This window comes from Chamaea fasciata, unplaced genomic scaffold, assembly GCF_029207755.1.
Source record: "Chamaea fasciata isolate MVZ Bird 193981 ecotype frontalis unplaced genomic scaffold, bChaFas1.0.hap1 SCAF_14, whole genome shotgun sequence".
Lineage (NCBI taxonomy): Eukaryota > Metazoa > Chordata > Aves > Passeriformes > Sylviidae > Chamaea > Chamaea fasciata.
The window spans coordinates 10,808,684-10,824,575 of NW_027094099.1; the positions used below are offsets into that span (position 1 = coordinate 10,808,684).

Sequence of the window (15,892 nt, forward strand, 5' to 3'; positions counted from 1 at the left end):
GCTCAATCTCATCCATGAAATGAACAATCTTCAAGGATTCAAGCAGAATTTTCAAATGGAAACATGTTACATGTTAAAAGAATGATTAAGACACAAAGCTTTTTCTTGCTTTTGTTCTGTGTGAGGAAAGGCAATATGGTTATTTATATATCCACATAAATTAAAATACATAGGATTATAATCAATACTGCTGAGATAAAAGTTAAAAGCCCAACTATATAGTAAGACATTTTACACAGCTTTTGGCCAGGTTTAGCATGATCAGAAAGTGTATGCTTTTTGTCCAGAGTCATGCCTGAAGCTTGTTTCTGAAGAAATCCTTGAAATGATACATTTTTCTATTGAAAATGTGCTCAAGAAAAACAAAATTACAGTAATAATTGCCAAAAGCAACCAGCCCCAAATGATTACATATTCTTTTTACGTAAGAAGAAAATTATTTTTTCCACAGCAAAGGCCTGGTTTTCATCCATCATGTCATCTTGATTTATGAAGGCCACTGAGACCTAAACCAAAGTACATTTAAGAATACTGCTTCGGTGGTTTTAATGGTATGAGCATTTAAATACAGCATACAAAACCTCTGGAGTTTAGATCAGTTTAGTGCAAGAGCTCTATGGGGACACACATTCTTCTCAGATCAAGCTCATATTACTCATTTACAAGCCACACACTTGAAACACAAGCTCTGAAGTGAGCTGAGGGAGCATCAAGCCAGGGGTACACATATGCTCGTCTAAAGCCCAGCTAAACTCCTGTAAGAATGGAAAGGAGCTTTACCTTAAATTGCCAACATGGGCAAATCCTATTTCTCCAGGCTTGCAGCTCAGAGGATACTTCCATCAGAAGGAGTAATTTACTTTTATGTTCTCACAGAAAATGGGAGTGGAGAGGTGTTGTTCCAGGGCTGGCAATGAAGGGAAGGAGTGTGGCTGAGCTAAAGGATTCTTTCATGGCGCTTTCCCCATGTATCCTACAAAGCTGAGTAAGTGTTGAGATTTGACTGCTGGTCATCAAGTGACTTTATGGCCACATCACAGCTTGGAGGGTGGGAAACAGAAAACAAAAACCAGCCAAATAAAAAAAATAATAAAAAAAACAACCCCAAAAAACCCAACGACAAAACAGATTCCTTCCTCCACAGACTCCAGGGATCTCCCTGTCATAGAACAAGCTGGCAGAATGCAGAATCTGGAAGCAGTTAAGCAGCTGGCTCATTACACTGGCATGGCTTAAGTCCTTAAGTAAGGTGGACAGATCCAAGGGACAATAAACAAATCACTGTTCATTCCATATCCTGCAGTCTGGCTAAATCCAATTGAAGAAGCTCTTTAGACCCCACCCAGTAGGATTTTAGTTTTTAGAGACAAAATGGATTTAGTGCTAGATAATAAAAGCTAAGCCTAATCTTACTTCTCTCCAGACCTGCACTAGACATATTCTTACTACTGACCTAAAAATGTTTTTCAAATCTGATACTGTTTTAATTCTTGCCTTCCTATCCCTGTGACTTCCTGGCACCAGGCCACTTATTTCAGATATAGCTGTTTTACTAGCTTCTCATATTCTGAGAACTTCTGAAGACAAGAACTCTTAAAGCTACTTTAAAATTCTAAAAATACAGTTTTGCCACAGTTCCAGTCATTCTTCCAGAACTAAAAAGAAAGTGAAAAGAATGTTTTCAAAAATAGAACCAGACATTCATGTTAAATACTCAGCTACAAATCACATTTAATGCTTTTGTGTCTCATCTTCCATCTGTAAAACTATGGTTCTCTGCCCTGTTTTACTCTTCTGTGCTCTGCATTTTGGCTACAAAAGCTACCAGGCAGCAGCTACTCCATATAAAGCATAGGTACTGTGTATAAATCTCAGCTGGGGTCTGTATGTTGCAATACAATGTATTAGAAACATTCTGGTGAACAAATTAGTTTGTTTGTTGATTTTAAAATACTTCTTTAACTAAACCGAAAGGTACTATGAAGGCAGTGACTTGTTTTAAACAGTGTCTTTATGTCACTTCATAGTTATATAGCATATATATATATATATATACATATGGAATTCTGCAGCCTTGGAAGCTCTCAAAGCTAGACCTGCAGTAAGTGATTCTGTTCCTGTGGGTAAACAAGGGGACAATCTACTGGAACTACATTTCACATCAATAAAACTTGTGACAGTTACTGTATTGAATGTGCTATTCATGTATATTTAATTGATTTTATAAACATTCTCAAACACACCATACAGTCACAGCAAAGGTGACCAAAATTCTGGCCTTAGAAGTATTACAGTGCTTGCTTTTTTTAAAAAAAATCCAAGTGGATGCAAAAATGTAAATGCAAACAACTAAAATTACATAGCTAAACATCTGAGTTTCAAAAAATGTAAAAGGTAAAGTTATTCTTTGCACCTACAGGAAAAGAAAAGAAAATACAGTGGTGAGGGGAGGAATGGATGAGTCAGCCATGATGGAAGAGGGGATGTACTGGTGAATGAAAAGAGTGATAGATCAGCCATTGCAACAAAAGTCTCTTATCAGAAATAAAGTTTAATTCTAGAAGAGTCTACTGAAAGGTCAGTGTCCTTAGTAGCAGAGAAGATGAAATCATATAACTGAAGATAAAATAAAAATCTATTTAAAAGTCATTTGTAATTGATGAGAACTGGAAGACAAAGATGGCATCACAGACCGCTGGCACAAGAATTCCTCCATATGGCATCTATTTCTCATTAATGGTCTGGGGGAGGATCTTAGACATCCCAGCAGGTCCTGTCGTGACTTTGGATTCAAAGCTGTCCACACACTCAGCTGCTCTCTGGCTGAACTCCACTTTTGCTGCACATAATGCACACAGCAGTGCCAGGAACATGGGCTGATGAACGGCTCCTGTCTCTTTCCATCATAACCCCCCATACTACGTTTGAAAAGGTGGAAACCTGTCCCTAACCATGCCAACCAAGGCACGGCTCAGAAAATCTTCTCAGATTCTTCACATTTTCTGCTGCTAGTATAGAAACTTTCAGGATTCCCTCTGAAAGCTGTTCTTTGAACCCCTGGAGCTCATTGCCAATTCCTTCTCTCAACAATAGCTTTGAGCTATTAAACCCACTATGCTGTTTATTATCAGCTATGGATTGGTTATTTTGGGACAGCTTCATTGTGGAACAGTGTGTGGCAGTGACTTTGTAGTATTTTTGTCTGCACCACTTGGGATAAAAGCAGCTTATTCAGAGATCCCAGCTGAGTTCAGGATCCTTACAGCACCTACCAACATCTCTATGGAGCACCTCTACCATTGCTTGTAAGAGACAAGTGGAGTTTAATATGACAATCTCAGTAAATTACACAAGAGTGCCTCTGTTTCAAAAGCTGAGAGGAGGTTATTAAACAAAGAAAATTACTGTAGGTAATAAAAATCACTGACACCTCACTGGGAGTTACCTGGGTTAATACAGACAGGGTGGAAAACACTACAGACTTGAAAACAAGAAAAGGGTCCAAAGAGCAGAATTTATTTGAATTCTTATGGATTAAGCTGCTAAACAAACCACTTTTTTTCTATGAGCATAAGAGATATAAATATATAGGAGCAGTCAGTCCACTGCAGCCTGCTGAGAGCCTAAACAAACGTTATAACACATGAAGGATCTCATGTGTGTAACATCTGCATCACAAGCAGGGTGGGGCAGTGCCAGGCTGGGGCCGCTGTGACACTGCCAGCCTGCAGGCAGAGCTGGGCCGGCACAATTTGGGAACAGCAGCTGACAAACTGTAGATTCCCATGCAGTAACAGCAGGGCCTCCTGCTTTAACTAGCAAAACACTATAGCAGAATCACTGATCTGTAGTTATGATTTTATTTAATTCATTAAATAAAATCATAACTACAGATCCATGTAAATCTGTGTCCACATCTTACTCCATTTCCAAGTCAAATTAACACATCACTTCAGATCAGGATAAGCAATACATCCTGAATACTGATACAGGCCAGAATGTGATTACACTGATCTCAGTTTATAAATCATCTTCATTGACTCTTTTTCAGGAAACTTCACTGTACACAGCAGGAAATAAAGGAATAAACCAAAGATCGTATACTGAAGAAACTAAAATAGGTATTTTAATTCACATTTGTAACTTTCGAAGAGCTTTCAAATTTACATGGCTTTAAATAATAATGATTTTGACAGAAAACATTATTTCCTCTGTGAAAGGTATTAACAAGAAATTGAAAAGCACAAGGAAAAGGAGGTTCAATTTTTCACATTTGTGAGTGAGCCTATTCTGACTGCAGCGGGAAAGGTATTTATCATGCATAGCCTGTCCTCCTCCTTGGACGCTGTCTTCCAGTTTGGACTGGAAGCACAGTGTGTTAGAGGATCATTAACCAGGGTCATGTATATCATCTCTCCCTCCCAAATGAACACTGTCAACAGTGCAACAGCCACAGAGACACTGTATAATCAGGGCCCAATGCACACACTGTGGCTCACACACGACTAAGCAGACAAACTAAACTACACAAAAGAAATCTATTTTTTCCTGAAACATATCCACCCCAAAGCAAGGGCAAGGCAATGGCCTCATAGCTGCTGCAAGGCTCCTTGGAGCTGGTCTATCCTGCATGCAAAGCACAGAAACTACCCAGACACCTCTGGCCCTGAGGGATCCTGCTACCAAGAGTTATCACAAAATTCTGTTACCTGGCTTCCAGATGGACAGTGTCTTTATCCCTTGAATTACACAAAGTTTCAAGCATGTGACAGGAGCTATACACTATGAACACATTATGAAAGAAGACTGGAGACAAATACCACCTTACACTGCCTTGTACAAATCAAGGTGTAGGGAATGAGTTTTGCTTCATGGAGCAAAGATCTGGGTCATAAAGCCATATCACATACTGCTTTCACATCCACACGCTCCAAGAAAATTCTGCATAGATTTATAAAGCAATCGATTGCATGGTGAGAGGTACAGAACTATATGGAAGAATTGTTTTCTTTACACTTATAGTCCTCTGAGCACTGCTCAATTTACAGGAAAGTAATTACTGAAACTGAATTAATTTGTGTTAAGTTTTTCCCACGCAATCCTGTCTCTTACACAGCACTCTTCACCTCCACCATTCCGGAAATCATTTTAGGTTCTTCTTTTTGCCATAAAAGAGAGGAATGAAATGCAGTACTGAAGAAAACTGAGTAATACTTTCATCTCCTTCCAGGAGTCTCATGATCCACTCTTAAATCTTTTTCCATTACTATTTAATGGTATTATAATTACTGTTATTCTCCAGTGTTCAGAATAATCACAAAACAAATACAACCTTGATTATGCTCATGTTATTATTTGTACTACAGGGGCAACAAGAGATTTTGAGCTTTACCAAAGGAACAGAGGAATGTGCATCTCCAAGAACCCCCACCTAATCTAGAATAAGAATTTATAGGTTATTATAAACAGAAAAGACTCGAGAAAAGGGGGAAAACACAGAGGTTGCTATACCTTGTTTATATGCTCTTTCTTACTTCAGAAGTCTGACATTTTCCTTTTGAAAAGATTCTTTCCCTCATAAAAATGGACAAACAAGACATACAGGATAACCAGCAGTCCTACTCTCTACAATTGGCTCAAACTTTATTGTTTAGGACAAATCCTTCTTTAAACCCCTTAAATATAGTTATCTCCTCAGCTGCCAATCCAACATTTGCGACAGCCTTGATCACTTATTCTCTGCTGCCAAACCTGCCTCCAGTAACTCTTTTTTGTTGCAACTAAGAAGGCACAGATTTATTTATCCTCTAAAACTGTGGGCTGTATTTATCCTCTAAAACTGAAGAAGCATGTAGCAGTAGACCAAAGGCTCCTTTGTGGAGAAAGCATATCATCTGGAAGACAGACGGGTGCCTCCTCTGCTCAACGCTGTTCACAGACAGCAGAGCAAAGGAAGTGTTTGATTCACTCTCTCATGCACTACAGTATCAAGCGAGTCAGTTAATCAGAAACCTGATTTAACCATTCTCAAGTGATTTCACTTAAATCATGAAGTGTCATCCTCTTTCGGTATTTGCACTTTTTCCAGCAGTGACAATCCATGCAGAAGGGCTAGGTCTGAAATTCAGAGATGAAAGGTCCAAATGATGGGCATGAATTTTTCCAAGTTAAAATTTATCTTTAATTAGCATCTTAATACTTTCTTTCCTGACACAGAAGAGCATGTCTCATATTTTGAAACATTTTTAATACAGCCCAGAGTTCTCTTCCCCTGCAGAGCCAGCTGACCATAGCCACTAACCTGCCTGAGCATTTCAGGCAGCAGCTCCTCCTGGTGCAAAAGGTTGGAGGCTGGGCTCCCAGGGCTGCCAATTCAGCGTCAGGTGAACCTGTGGGAGATCTCACAAGACTTTGGACAAAGCTCAGCAGACAAGACAAGACCTAGGAGCTGCAGTTGGCCGACCCTGGCGCCAAGGAGATATGCCAGCCTCTCACAGCAATTACAAAGTGTTAGCCTTGCCTTGCTGTGAGGGGTAATAGTTCAGCCACCAACACAAAAAAATATTGGCAAGATGTAGCTGCCTTTCTAGAATCAATTTACCTAAGATGGGAAGGCAGAATAGACAAACTACTTATGAGCAGTCGATCAACTTTTTCATCTGAATTTGTATTTTAACTCACACAGCTCTCAACAACAAACATATTAATAGATGCTCTTTTTATGTTTCACATCAGTGGCCCTCATATGAACCTATGATTTCAGAAGATGAATCTTTCCTGTAAGAAAATTTCAGATTGGCAGGACTCAGAAGTCACACTAAGAGGACCACAGGTAATATCCTTTTACCACCTAGATTCACATATTGCCAGTAAGAAATAACTGTGAAACTTATATTGCAAATAATTAGATTTACAGTCTTTGAAAAACTGACAGGTTTTTTTTCCCCATTCTGACTGGAGTGTGAAACAGCAGAGGAGGTGCTATAAAACATCAACAGTCTATCACACCCTCTATTCTGTGTATCTTCCTTCCCAGCAGAGTTTAGAAGGACATGCAGGACAAGCCTGCAAAGCCCATAAGCCAAGTAGAATTGCTCCTAGCCCAATAAATTACCGTATAACAAAATTATTCCATGCCTCCCTATCATGTTTTATTTTCTTTATTTTTTGATTTGAGAAGTTAACCTGTTACATAAACCCAGGAGTAACACAAATAAGGTCTGTTTCTTCAGATGGTCTGATCAAGGTAACATTGGATAATCACAGGGCAGAGCCTAAACCCCAGCCTGAAATTTGCTAAGTCCTGAAAATGAACTAACAGGATTTGCTTATTTAAGTTTGGAACTCCAAGTGTGTAAAACCTGAGCACTTCACTAAATTCCTCCCCAGCTAAAAAGACCAAGTCAGTTCACTGAAGTGAGCAGGAATTATATGCAGCTGAGAAACCAAAGGTTTCATATAGCCTTCCTGTGGAGGCCTACCTTACAGCAAGATCAGTGAAAAAAACCCAACTAATTCAGATTTGCAAAGGTGGCCCCATAAAGCTGGCAGGATAGCTTATGGTAAGCTCTGGTATTACACATTCTTTTTGTCATTAAGTGCATAAAATTTATATCAACACCTCCTCTGACAGGGTCACTTTGCTTGGTTTTGTGTATTTAGGATTTCTATACTTTTCAGAATAATGAAAGTAGTGTTTAATTAGATCTTACACCTTTTCTGCTTTTACACACACAGGTACTTGACTACTGAAAGACAGGCCTTGCCTCACATTCTCACAATTTAACAGCAGCTACAAATTAATGTTTTCACATGTTCTATTTTTGCATTTATCTTCTGCCAGAAATATTGTCCAGCATGGTATTAAATAAAGGAAAAAATTTATTCTAGCTGATATGTCACAGCAATCACAGCGAACAGAAGTCACAGACTTTGAGAACATCATTATAAGCTGATCATCTTTAAAAATATTTAACAAAAAGCTCCTGGGTCTGCTTTAGCAGCTGAACCTGAACTCAGCGAGGAAGTGACTGAACAGAATCAGACATTCTCATTAAGTAAAATTAGCCAAGTGCAATTTGCCTGGCTGGTTCACTCTATGTATTAGCATTTATATTCAGTCAGTGATTAGCTTAATCAGGTTTTTCGAACAAAAAGGAACAATCTCCTCAAAACCCAGAAACCTATCAGGTTTATTAGTAACAGTTTGCACTTCCATTGTAAAAAGGCAGTTAAGAAACTGAAGAAAATTGCCTGCTCAGAAGTGTATCTGAGTAGCTACCAGCAATCTTTCCTCATAGCAAGAACATGACCTCACATACATGCTGCCTGATTGCTGCCAGATTTACTGGAGACAAAAGTAGACATTTCATTAAAGGGCAAATGCCAGGAGGCTACAAAGAGCTGCCATAGGATCTCACTGGAAGGGACAGGTTTGCCCTCTGATTGCAAAGATTGTATCACAAGATCTTGTCCCTCCTTCCTCAAAGAATGCATCTCTAAGGGCTGTCAGACCCAAAAAACTGAAAAAGTGGTGGCACCTAAGGAGATAGCATCAGTAGCAATGCTGATGTGACAAACAGAGAGCAGAAACAACCCCAGAGAGGCTGGTCCTGCTGCAGGGCACTTACCTGCAACAGCAGCAGCAGAACTGAAGGTGAGAGGCTGCAAGAGTGCCCAGATGTGGTTGGAAGGTGGCTGCTGGTGCTGACCACCCCAGTGGTGGTGATACCTCTGTGTGCTGATACCCCCACCAAATGTAACCCCACAGACCTTCTGAACATCAGAAAGGAAGTAAAGAACTTCATAGATTTTAAGACAAGCTATGGAAAGTAGTACTGGTGAAAAAAAAAGGTAGCTTGTTTTATAAAATTCAACTTGGCAATGCCCCTGTCAGACAGCTGGGCACAAAGTATGTCCTAACACATGTTGAGAGCTTTGAAATGTTTCATAAATTATGCCTCAGTGCATCCTGATTTGCAAAGCATTACAGCAACAAAAGCTGGCCAAAGTGACAGCATTGCTGCAGCCCTTCTCACAGGCACTGCACACCTACAAGGTATTAGGAAAAAACCAACTTAATGACAATCACCCAGAGTTATAATTTGTAAGCCCGGTTATTCTCTTAAGGCAGACAACTGCTTTATGTGAGAAGCATGAAATGAGGCTTTGACCCTCTGTTGTTTGTTCTTTTTTCCTTGGGTCCATGGCTAACTGCTCTCTTTACAGCACATTTCTATAGTGATCAACTGCTGAACTGATACTCAATATATTTCCCTTTCCACCTGCCATACTTCAGATTTGGAAACTCAGAACTTTATTTAAACAATATTCCAAAAACTTACCCTCAGGCTGTAGTAAGATGGCACAGTGGATACTTCATCACTCTAACTTCCCCAGCCCTTGAAAGAACAAATAAATGCAGCATTTATAGATGAAAGAAAATTTATCACAGCTCAGTAACGATTACTCGAGAAACCAATAAATAAGGGACCAGGAAGAAATAAATTCCCAATATCTCAGAGAAGTACCCAACTCCTCCTTTCAGGCAAACATTTCATTTCATCAGGAGCTCTTTTATTGTGCATCAGTTTTATTAAGAGCACTTTGCCTCAAGTGCAGCCCCTTCCTAGGGAGTAACAACCAGGACAGTTTTTCCAGGAGGATAAAGCACTACGTTCCCCAAAGGAGACAGGGGAGTCCATTTTTAAAGCCATCAATATGGCAATGAATCATCCTCCCAAGATAAAGACTAAAACATTAAGAAGGGAATACAGTAGGTAGAAGTAGCACAGAATAAAATTTAAAAACTCAGCTGGTTCAAGTTTTATGCATGCAAATAAACATTATGAGAGGGGAAACAAGAATGAGATGTGAAGTACTGAGCAGGAAGATCAGGTGTATTTATCTTCCTGGAAGCTGGAAGCAGGAAGATATTAAACTATGCTTTCTGCTAAATTGCTGCTGCCAGTTATTGACAAAGTTGTCAATTATCCAGGATTATTTAGACTGATGATACCTGAAGAAATGAGGATTTAGAAACACTTGGGACTAAAACGGGAGATAGGAATGTGCTGCAGATGATAAATGGGGTGGATTGAAAGAAAAAGAGCAAAGAGGCAGTTTCAGAGGGTATAATTAAATATCCTTAATTAGCATATTACACTATTACAATGAAACTGACTTTCAAAGCTGGATTTTAGAAAATAAATATAACTGAGTGGATAAAAGACTAAGACCCTTCTATGCCATAAGACTGGCATAGAATTTATTCAGATAACTTCTATTTGGCTAATGTTTAAATAACTTAATTATACCTAAAAATTGCACTGACTGTGCAGGTCTTCAAGCAGTCAGATATTAAATCACCATTAGATGGATTTTACTGAAATTAGTCAGACCATGCATTAGGGAAAGAGGACAATGTTTGATTTCAACAGTTGAGTAATCATGTATCTTAATGCACATGGATAAAGCAGGTACCAACAGGTAAAAGCTATGCAGAAACTGGCACCACACAGTTATTAAATTGGCCCAGGAATAAAAATTTATTTTTAGCAGGGATTTGTGAAGTGTTTTGAAATTCTTGGAAGAAACTTCCCACAATGTCACAAAGCTCTGGTCTATCAAAACATACTTTGTTGGAGTAAGAGATATTTGCCACCACAATTTTTTCAATAGAATGAAAGACATTTTGCTGTGTTCATGATGGGACAGTTGACAGGTTAGGATTTCAATGCAAGACTTGCAGGAGCTAGGCCTAAGTCACAGTTTTGGCATTGTTTGATCACACCTGTTTCTTAGCTCTTCTCTACCTCTTTTGATATACAATGCACCAGCAGTTCTCCCTCCCAGGTGTTTTACCAGGTTACATAAATCCACAACCAAGGTATTAAGGATATAATTGGAAGACAGCACAAAAAACATTGACTTAAGAGGCTGTCAGATATGATTCTATATATACCCCAGTGTTACTTATACCACCATTCTAAACTCATATAGGTTACTCATATGACATAAATTGTACATTCCCAACATGTAAAGGCTTTATTTGCCACACTGTCAGGAATTCAAGTTACTTCCATTGATCAGGAAGAACAGATGCAGAATGGCAGCTGAAGGTGTTTAGGAAAGGTGAAGAAGCCAAGGCAGAAACCAGCAAAGCCTAGGCAGTATATGTTGACAAGATAGAGAGGGCACTGAAAAACTAAATTGCCTATTTTAGGTAATCATCACTGAAGATCAGTGTACTTCATAGACTGTATCTGTATCCAATTCCAAATGTAATTTATAAATACAGAATTTCTCAGTCTTTTTATGGCTCTTTTCTACTTATAATAAGAAGTTTAGAAAATAAGAGGAAAAACCCCCAACAACAAACCACTAACACTTTGTCTTGGTTTGCCTTGCCTTAATTTTTCAGCAAGACACGGCATCCCTCTGCTGGGCAAGAGCAGATCTAACAGCAGGGAGGGGTGAGCCAAAACTGATGGAACAGTAGAACAAAATCAGCCTGTGCAGACTGAAAAGATAAGTAAGGAAAGAGGACTGAGGCAATGTATGGCTACCCAAATGCCTGAGAAAATAAGGGGCTCAGGTACAAACCATTAAACAAACAGAATTCAGAATTTAGACTTATTTCTTCAGAAAGCAGCATTTTTCATAATGTCTTTAAAATGAGTCACCTTGAAGGAACTGTCATCTTGACAAACACCAGTTCTCTAACTCCAAAAGCAACCGTTGCAATATTTAGGAAAACAGAACACTGAAAGAATTCTCTAAAGCAAAAGATTTTTGCCCATGAAAAAGCTGAATTATGAGCATCAATCTGGCAATGCATCTGCATAAATGCTTATGCATTCATAACTTTGTTTTCCAGGAGAATTACAACAAACCTTAAGCAAACCTTCAGAATAGTTCATCTTTTTTCCTTGAGCCATTACTTTATTTTTGACATGACAACCACAGGACAAATACAGGACAATTTCAGATATCAGCAGTGATGTCAGTGAAAAAACAAACTCCTTCCAGAAAGGTGTGGTATCACACACATTTTTGGGAAATGCCAGTTAAATCTTACTCTGACCTCTGAAGCATGATAAATAGAGAAGTTCAACCTTTTTCCCATCAGCCCTGAAAGTGGAGTACAGTTGCCCATTTTGTTTCAGACTTCTTGTTCTGTTCTACAAATGACTCTGCTCAGTTCTCTAGAAGTTGCACTACTACTCATTTTTAAACCAAAGAAAGATTGTAAAAAAAGGCTGTTTAAAAGTAGCATTCTATGAAGAGACTTCTAGGAAACAACCTTTTTCTTTGTTAGAAATATAAACACGAAACAAAGTTTGATTCTACTTTTTGCCCCTTTTATTAAAAAGTGATTACAGGTGACATACAACTGGCAAATATATATATGTATCCATATCTCTAATTTTAAGGAAACTATTTACAGACTTTTACAAAGTGACCCCAGGTGTGCAATGACTGGGTTCTGCATTGGTTTTTCATATTGAAAACTTCCAGTCTTCTTTCAGTTGTTCAGGTGATTCTACTTTCAGTTTGTCTGTGTGATCAACACCACCACACTGGCTTCAAAGACATTTATTTTAGATATCTTTAAGTGCCCACAGTGAAAAGCTGCACACAGTACCTGCAGCGAGATATCAGAGAGAACAGTCTCCTTTATGTCTCTGCCATCCAGATCTGTCCTTTGCACTTCCCACATGGAAGGCTGTCACTCCAAGCCTCTCACTTTGTTAACCAATGTTTGCTTCAATAAGAAAAACATTTCCTAAACCATTTGTTTAGGGACCAGGAAAGAGGACAAATCTTACCCACAGGAAACTCTCCAGAGCAGAAGGAAGTCTGTAGTGACAGAAGCAGATACAGAGTCTCAGTTTTCTAACCAAACCTACTGAAAAACTTCAACTATACAGCACCCTGTATTAAAAAGGGGGGGGGGGGGGGGGGGGGAGAAGTATCTTCCTGCAGTCATTACCCACATTCTCCACAGGACCACATTAAGTGAGAAAGAATATCAGTCCATACACCAAGATGCTTTTTCCTATTTCCTGCTCTTGTTTGAGGTCAGCTGGAAGCTTCTTTTTTCAGTTTTTCTAAAATCTCATCTGGTGTTGCTGATACCAAAATCTTCACCACTTTGTCACGTGATTTACCCCCCTGGTTTAGACAAACACAGAAAAAACCTGTATTTCATAGAATCACCCTTTAAGGTAAGAAAACAGTGCTACTTATAAAATGCTGATAAACAAAATAAGCAGTTTGCCCATGATTCAGGAAAAACAAGACTCATATCATTTTGTCTCTCTACCTTTTCACAACACAGTGCTCAATTCCTTGGTCATTTTATCACTACTCTTTAAAAGACTTCTACAACTCATCCATTAAACCAAAAGATAAAAATAAAAAAGCATGATTTTTCATTGTGCTCATATGTTCATAAACTATAAATGGAAATGGCTGGAAAGACTGACTTCAAGTACAATGAATTAATAAAACAAATTATTTATTCAGTGCAATGAATAAAACAAAGAGTTTCTGCTCACTAGAGGCAAGAGATGTAAGTCTTAGTACAGAGAAACTCTTGAGGCCCAGCTACAACCCAAGTGCTTACATATGCTCTTGCTTATTATGTGTGACAGTTAAATGTCAGAATCTTTTGATTCAAATACAGAAGCTATTTTTTTAAAAAGTGAAAAGTTACTATAAAATGCACATTCTCAGCAGAACACATTTTGTGAACTCATTTGACATGAAAACAAGAGAACCTTTGAAGAACACAGAAAACATGAACTACAGATATTTGCAGAACATTATCATAACTCTTCTGATTAAAAGATCTCAAGATCAGCTGTAGTTCTTCCTACACTATGTTTGTTCTCGGTGAATCATTCCACTAACTCAACTAAACTTTTTGAAGAGTCAGACTCAACTTGGAGTAGCTCCCTATACTCAATGCGTAAGTGTCAAAATCTTGAATTTCAACTGCAGTGGGGCAAAACTGAAAGGAAAAAAGGAAGTACCTTCTCTAAAACAACCTCACTCTTCTTCACTTGGAGCACCTTAGAGAGGTAGCGACATAGCTCTGCATTTGCCTCCCCTTCCGATGGAGGTGCAGCAATAGCTACACCCACTGCCTCAGCCGTCACATCTGTAACAAATGGAGGATTTTATGCTCAAAATATTCAAAACATATAATCACAATCTCCTAAAAACAAATGTTTATGCTTTCTAAAGCATTTTAATTTAAACCAAGTAAATGCATAGATTAGCAGGTGATGGCATTTTCACATTTCATAAATTCCCTTGGCTGTCGGCCAGTACAATCAAATATAAACTCCTAACAATACAAGCAGTGAAGCCTTCATGCCGTAGCAGGGGGCAGTCATGCACCCTCCACTGGTAATTGTTAATTACCAATAACAATTGCACAATCCTTGTGCGGGTGTTGTCCTACTTGGCACCACGTAACACGACTCAAATCACGTCACCCCCAACCCCTAAAGCCGGTTGTTAAATCAGTCTGCCCAGAGTTACGGTGTCAGTAAATTCCCCGTGTTACCAAAGGGGCCCGGGCACTGCCACCGCCCGTGGGTCTGGCACACACGCGGGATGTGAAAGCAGTCCCAACGCGTGCAGGCGCAAGCCCAGGGCTGAAGAAGGAGAACACGTTTTATCAGATGCAACTTTTATAGCTCAAATAAAACTGCACAGCCCCTTGAAACACGAACAGGCTGTACAAAACTACAGATGCCAAACTGAAGGATTTAGGATCAGGATTTATCCCGTGCTCACCGCGCCACCCAGCGCTATACAGGGGGGACGCGAACCAGCTTCTCCTGGAGAGCCGAACTCCTCGCTTTCGCTTTCGGGTGCGATTTTCTGCGTTCCCTCCCTCCGCCCCTGTTCCTCAGGGTGCAGCGATGCAGCGCCCGGTGCCCCGGCCCACAGACCCACCTGTGACGGCGCTGCAGCGGGCGCCGGGCTTGGCGCGCACCGCCACCCTCACGGAGCCGCCGCCCGCCGCCACCACCGGGCCCGCGGCGGCGCCCGGCTCCGCGGGGCCCTTGGCGGCTGCTTTTCCCTGAAACAAAGGAACAGGCGCGGTCACCGCGGGCACCACCCGCCCCTGCGCCCCCTTCCCTCTCCTGGCCCTGCCCGCACCTTCCCGGGCATGACCCCGCCGCTCCGCACCGGAGCCACCCGCAGCCGCAGGAACCCGCCGAGGCTCGGCATGGCCGGGCCGGCCCTTCCGGCACCCGCGCCGGGCCCGCCCCGAGGCGCCTGCGCGCTCCGCTCGCCCGCACGGCCCGCAGCGGCTGTGCCCGCACGGCCCGGCCGGGGCCCGCCGCGGTTCCTCCGGCATAGCCTGGCCCTGTGCCCGCACGGCCCGGCCGGGGCCCGCCGCGGTTCCTCCGGCATAGCCTGGCCCTGTGCCCGCACGGCCCGGCCGGGGCCCGCCGCGGTTCCTCCGGCATAGCCTGGCCCTGTGCCCGCACGGCCCGGCCGGGGCCCGCCGCGGTTCCTCCGGCATAGCCTGGCCCTGTGCCCGCACGGCCCGGCCGGGGCCCGCCGCGGTTCCCCCGGCATAGCCTGGCCCTGTGCCCGCACGGCCCGGCCGGGGCCCGCCGCGGTTCCCCCGGCATAGCCTGGCCCTGTGCCCGCACGGCCCGGCCGGGGCCCGCCGCGGTTCCTCCGGCATAGCCTCGCCCTGTGCCCGCAGCGGCTGCTCCGGTACAGGCGGGCCTGGCCCCCCATCCCTGTCTCGGGACAGCGCCGCGCCCAGGGACAGGGGAGCGCTGGCAGAGTGTGCACAGAGCTCGATGTTTGACAGACACTTGTTCTACACACGGCCTTTGGACACCCCAAACCTGCG

General features: G+C 41.6%; 1 protein-coding gene across 2 annotated transcripts; it reads right to left on the reverse strand.

Moving 5' to 3' along the window:
* Positions 1 to 12,351: 12,351 nt before the first annotated feature.
* On the reverse strand, positions 12,352 to 15,265 carry CUNH15orf40 (chromosome unknown C15orf40 homolog). Of its 2 annotated transcripts, XR_010723047.1 has the most exons (5): positions 15,181 to 15,265; positions 14,974 to 15,100; positions 14,040 to 14,167; positions 12,995 to 13,176; positions 12,352 to 12,861 (listed from the first exon to the last, which is right to left on the reverse strand). XR_010723047.1 is itself a non-coding variant. In XM_066196553.1 (4 exons), exons 1-4 carry the CDS (start codon positions 15,250 to 15,252, stop codon positions 13,084 to 13,086), a joined length of 420 nt encoding a protein of 139 aa, XP_066052650.1. In that variant the 5' UTR covers positions 15,253 to 15,265; the 3' UTR covers positions 12,352 to 13,083. The 2 variants fall into 2 exon arrangements, 1 of the variants encoding a protein (XP_066052650.1); XM_066196553.1 differs by having other exon boundaries at positions 12,352 to 13,176.
* Between the last annotated feature and the right edge of the window lie 627 nt (positions 15,266 to 15,892).